A 6400-nucleotide genomic window follows, 5' to 3' on the forward strand; every position below is an offset into this window, starting at 1 on the left:
TGCACAGCTCTAACAGAGACTGTTTGCAAAAAGGACATGGTGGTCACTTACTATACATGTGCAGATGTGGATACACATCGACCAGACATACAGTAGTTCTTATCTTGTTATCAGACTTGAGTTCTTGAGGTTTTTGAGAGCGTGCTGTGGAGATTCGAGTGACTTAATCTGACTTTATTTCCCCTTTTAATCATATACAACATCATGACAAAGCAGAAACAGAATTTCAGAGCACTTTGAAATCGATTAAAAGAGTAAAACTGAAATAAGGGTCGAATGAGGTCGAAGCAACTGCCTGCAGTGCTCAGAGACGGGGTTGAGTCGAGGCACAGATCTGGGGAAGGCTATAAAAGAAAATATTTGCTGCATCGAAGGTCCCCAGGAGCACAGTGACCTCCATGATTCTGAAATGTAAGACGTTCGGATCAACCAGGGCTTTTCTTAGAACTGGCCGCCCGGCCAAACTGAGCAATCGGGGGGAGAAGAGCCTTGGTTAGAGAGGTGGCCAAGACCCTGAGGGTCACTATGACTGCTGAGCTGTGTGGAGATGGGAGAAGCATCCAGAAGGACAACCATCACTGCACACTTTAATGCAGAGTGGCCAGACGGAAGCCTCTCATCAGTGATAGACACATGAAAGCCAATCTGGAGTTCACAAAAGAGCATGTAAAGGACACTCGGACTGTGAGAAACATGATACTCTAGTCTGATAAAACCAAGATTGAACTGTTTGGCCTCAATTCTAAGCATCATGTCTGGAGGAAACCGCTGGGACTGGGCGACTGGTCAGGGTTGAGGGAAGATTGAACAGAGCGAAGTACAGAGATATCCTCAACAAAAACCGCGTAGAGGGCACCCAGGGCCTCAGACGTGGCCTAAGGTTCACCTTCCAATAGGACAGTGACCCTAAACAAACAGCAAAGACAACGCAGGAGTGGCCTAGGGACGACTCTGTGGATATCCTTGAGAGGCCCAGACAGAGCCCTGACTTGAATCCAATCACATATCTCTGGAGAGACCTGAAAACGAAATGGCTGTCCACCGACGGCCCCCATCAAACCTGACAGAGCTTGAGAGGGTCTGCAGCGAACAATGGCAGAAAAACCCCAAATCCAGATGTGCAAAGCTTTCCGCGTCATACCCAAGAAGACTTTAAGCTGTAATCGCTGCCAAAGCTGCCTCAACTAAGTACTGGGTAAAGGGTAAAGGCTCTTTATATACAGTACACTCTTTATGTCAGACAGACAGTGAAAGCAAAGGGGATCTTGGGCATTACGTGAAATGGATCGTTGTTAATAACTTCAAAGTTTCTGCAAATCACATTTTAATTTACATCCAATGTGCCGTGTGAACAACCCGAGTGAGTGATTGAACAACAGTGAAGCACTGAGTGAAACGATCGGCCTTTTGTGTTGTCTTCATTTGATCGTGTGTGTGTGTGTGTGTGTGTGTTCTGTTTTGAAGGATTTGTACAGTGCTGCTCTCTATGTAAACACATTATCTTATCTGTCCGTGATTGAGGGTCCAGTGAACGACCTGTCACATGGCCAAAGGTGAGCGGGTGTATCTGTGTGTTTGCTCGTGTGGGTCGGAACACGTGAATGTGGGCAGAGAGTATATAAGCCTCGTATCTGTGCAACGACTCTCAGTCCTCTTGACTCTGACACTCTCCGCAGTCATGCTCCATCCAACGGTCCTCGGCCTCCTCCTGGCATGTGCGGTGTCTCTCAGCAGCTCTGCCGTCGTTTTAGAGAACGGCATGCCCATCCTGTGGGCCCACACAGCCGGCCAGGTGACCGACATGCCGATACAGGAAGGCATCCTGACTCCAGACCCCTGGAACTACCTCCAGCGCATGAGTCTGCTCCGGCTGACGATATCTGCTACAGACCCATTCCTGGGCTGCATGGGGGGAAATGCCACAGACAGTCCTCTGTGGGGACTGGCACTGCAGCTTGGGTGGATGTTGACCTCAGGTAAGATCAAAATTACTTTATTTCCTCATTTATCTATAACATGTTTCCCTAAAAAGCATTACATAAACAATAGGATCCTTTCTCTTGCCCTAAACTGACTGAACATTTTCAGCCCGTCAGCTCATGTTGTCATGTTCAACATGTTGATCCACAGGTCGCCTCGCTGACCCCACCGGTACGACAACCTGTGGCCTGCAAACTGGAGATACTATGTGCATTTCCCCTCAGAGCTGGTGGGGCTGTAAGTTGTACAACACACACACACTAGGGGTGAGCCAAAATATCGATACTACGATATATCGCGATATTTCGTCTTGAGGTACGTTATCGATACACTGGTGCCAAATATCGATATTTAAAAATGTAAAAAAAATAAAATAAATAATAATAATAATAATGCCAAAATATCGATACTACGATATATCGCGATATTTCGTCTTGAGGTACGTTATCGATACACTGGTGCCAATATCAATATTTAAAAATGTAAAAAAAAAAATATATATTTATTTTTATTTTTTTTGGCCCACCTCCCCTCTTCGGAGGACAACTTTATCTTTATTCAAACATAGGTATACAACCAAATAAAATTTAAAAAATGGTTTAAGTAACTCTGAAACCCACACATATAGATATTTAATGATAGTTGTAGTCAGTGTGTGTGTTAAGAAGAGACACTGTGCAATATACTCTTTGTTTACTTGGCTGTCATTCATGTGAAATTGATTGACAATGTTTTGTAATTCCTGTGAAATGGATTCAGTGCAGTCAATAAATTCAGAATTTCTTCAGTGACACAGATATCGTGATGTATTGTGGATGAAATTTCTTGCAATATATCGATTATCGCAGAATCGCTGTATCGTGATATTATCTTTATCGTGGGCAAAATATCGTGATATTATCGTATCGGGAGGTACCTGGCGATACCCAGCCCTAACACACACACACACACACACTTACATACAAATACAAAGAGAACACTAAACACTTAACCACTTCTTCCTCCTCCAGGTGTGAACTACTTTACCTCTGTTCTGCCCTTCCTGTCTGCTGCACAGCAAGGCTTCATGGGACCTGGAGTTCAGGTACTTTCTGCAGTTTTTCCGAAGAGAAAGATCATAACTGATAAACAAACTAAATGAACAAACTGTCTTTGTTTTCATGACCGATGAACCGAATACACACACTGACTTTGTCTATATTTCTAGCTTCAAACAGTGTTCTGGGGAGCTTATTTACCTCTGAGAACAACTTGTTAAATCATATATAGGAAAAAAAATGAATGTGTTAATGTGTAATGTGAGAAAATGTCTTCTCCAAAACTGCACAGTGGTCCTGTGACGCACATCCTTTCTTTTGAGTTGCAAAGCTATGACTTGACGAAAACATGATCGCTCAGCACTCACACAGGGATGTCAGCAGCGCTTTGAGCTAAATGCTAACACCAACAAGCTAAACAATGCTCCCAATAAGGATGCTAACATGCTAATGTTCAGCAGTTAAGATGCTTTACCGTGTTCGTCATCTTGGTTTAGAAGGTTAGCATGCTAACATTTGTTAAAGTGCAATTGAGGCTGAAGTCATACAATTGGAAGGTATTTTAATAAATTGTGCACATTTTCAAACCTCATGATGGCGCTAGGAGAAACGTCAGTGGATCACCAGAGTCATTAGGGGTCATCCAATAGGCACCGTTAAAGCAACACTATGTAGAAATGAGAGGCGCCAATTAGCCAATGATATTTCAGTCTGGATCAAAGTGGTCGAGGCGCTATTTGTGCTGCTAGCACGGCAAAAAGAAATGATGTTATATGTGTCCCCACACAAATGAGACACTTGCCTATTGTTTTGGTTTTGATGATGATGATGATGACGATGATGATTGTTGTAATTATTGTTATTGATCTTATCAGGTCCAGATGATGGTGCCTGAAGGCGTAACGGACTACTGCACCACATATACTGACTGCGCAGCTAAATACGCCGACCCCATGACTAAGTGGGATGCCTTCTTCCAGGTACATGCAGTACACACACACACACACACACACACACACACACACACACCCTTTTGAATACACACAGTGAAAATAGGGACACTGCACTGATCTTTCACTTTAACATCAGTTCACTTGTTATGTGCAGCAAAACTCGAACAATTGTATAAAAAACAAGGGTATACATGGTACCAGGCGGGGGGTCTACAAATCAAGATATCTCGACCTGTTCCCTGAAGAGAGTCTTCAATGTGTGTGGTTACAGGGCCTCTCTGCTGAGACTGACCCTTCTGTCTCCGACAACGAGAAGAAAGACAATCTCCTCGGTCTCTACTGGGATGCCCAAACGTCTTCAACTCATGCCACTGCCGCATGCAACGACAGGTAATCTATCTGTGGAGGGTTAGGGTTCATCTATCTGTCTTTCTGCCACATATAAGGCTGCAACCAACAGGTAGTTTGCCCCAAACTGTTCTCATCTGTACAGTTCAAGCATTGCATTGTGGGATTATTAGCGAGGTACTGTTGAAAATGGCATACTGTAAAGATATCGCTATAGAGCATCATCAATCCTCTCATGCAACTCTCAGCATCAAAGCAGATAAGCATATTTCCCAAAATGTCGAACTATTCCTTTAAACCTTCTCATCTCTGTTGTCCCTTTCCTCTCCTTCAGGAAGGTCTCCTACTCCTCCACAGAGAAGAATTTCATGAGGAGCTGGCTCAACTCGGCAGAGTACGTTTCCGCGTCCCGTTTCCAATCCAGTTTGGAAAAATCAAAGGTTTTCCTGGAACCTCTGCCGAGTCGTATTTTACAGGTACGTCCACCACATCTCCATCAATCAATCAATCCATTCTTCTCTGAGCCTAAATCATGTTTTTACTTCATCTGAGTTTTGTCCTGCCTGTCACATCGGTACATCTAGGAGGCCGACGTTGCACCCAATATTGCCGATTTGAGCCTGGAGGAGAACAGCACTCTGAGTACTTTCTCCTGGCTGGACAGAATCAACACTCTACTGGGTATGGCAGATACACACACCCACACACACACACACACACACACACAGACACACACTTTAAGCTTTTTAAGGCTGATCCTAATCATGTCATCTTCCAGGTGGGTCGCTGGTGACCATGTGGAAAAGAGCCATGTGTACCTTCGAGACCAGAGAGAAAGGCAGGGTGATGATGGAGCAGCTGATGACGAATCCCACCGAAGCAATGACCAACTTCATCTCCGTCGTCACTCAAATAACTAGGAGCTGCTAAGAGAAAATACAAGATTGCTTTTATACATATCACTCAGGGCAATGCAACTTTTTTGCTAAGAGTCAATGCCAGGAGATTTTTAATACAAAACGGCAAAGCTGACATCTCGGATTACTTGTGAATGTAAGGGAGGTCTTTGTTTCCACAGAACATCTTAAAACTTACAACTGCAATAAAGTTGAGTATGTCACAATGTGTGCAGCGCAGACTGATTCCATGTTTCCGTGACTCAATTAACTGCATAAACAAAAGGACAACACAATGTCATACAGTTTTACTTTGTTTATACGTGGCGGACCCTGCCACCTTTCTAGCTTCATACAGTGTTCTGGTTATATTCCTCTGAAAACAGCTTGTTTACTCAGTCATGAGAAAAATAGATATGGCTGAATTTGTATTATTACCTTTTACAATTCTTAGTTTGAATTTCTTCTCTAAAAACTACATAGTGGCCCTTTAAATTCACTTGAGTATTTCTGTTCTCTATAAGCATTCTTTATATTTCTACAGGGAAAATGTCACTTTTATTCCACTTTATTTACCTGACAGCAGTTGTTAGTGGCTACCTAGAAAATAAGTGATCAGTTTCAGAAATATAATGCAAGTCTGGACGTAAATAAATGTTGTGACACTGCAGAAGCTCATTAAAAATGATGTCATGGCAAACACGTGATATAATCAAAGCTAAAGGCGGTCAAACAGTTTTAGAGTGTGTGACTTTTTTTTTTTCTGGCCCGGGAGTTTATAAGATAGCAACCTACAATTATTTTCATTGTTGATTAATCTCTTAATCTTCTACTCCATCATTATCTTTTTTTTAATGTTGTTAATGACTTAAATAATTAACCAATTATCAAAATAATTGGCAGCTTACTGTCATGCAATGGACAAATCTGTTGCAGCTCTGTCACTACAGATCTAACATAAAGTAATTCAATAACTCCACCTCAACCAACTATTCCATCAAAATCTTTCTTACACATGTGTGCATTATCAATAACAAATTATATACACTGATATTTGGATATTTTTCATAAAACCTGATACTTTTTACCTTTGATACTTAAAGCTGCTGTGAGCACTGGGGGATGAGAGACCAAACACAATACACAATAATTACTGTTGGAATATAGAGCTATTAAACACTTATTT

At 42.3% G+C, this 6400-nt stretch overlaps 1 protein-coding gene across 1 annotated transcript; it reads left to right on the plus strand.

Moving 5' to 3' along the window:
* Nucleotides 1–1650: 1650 nt before the first annotated feature.
* Nucleotides 1651–5454, plus strand: LOC115573631 (protein LEG1 homolog). Its single transcript, XM_030404496.1, has 8 exons — nt 1651–1976; nt 2131–2217; nt 2991–3064; nt 3893–3997; nt 4242–4360; nt 4653–4794; nt 4903–4999; nt 5097–5454. Exons 1-8 carry the CDS (start codon nt 1679–1681, stop codon nt 5246–5248), a joined length of 1074 nt encoding a protein of 357 aa, XP_030260356.1. The 5' UTR covers nt 1651–1678; the 3' UTR covers nt 5249–5454.
* Nucleotides 5455–6400: the final 946 nt, after the last annotated feature.

This window comes from Sparus aurata, chromosome 22 (genome assembly GCF_900880675.1).
Source record: "Sparus aurata chromosome 22, fSpaAur1.1, whole genome shotgun sequence".
NCBI classification, from domain to species: Eukaryota; Metazoa; Chordata; class Actinopteri; order Spariformes; family Sparidae; genus Sparus; species Sparus aurata.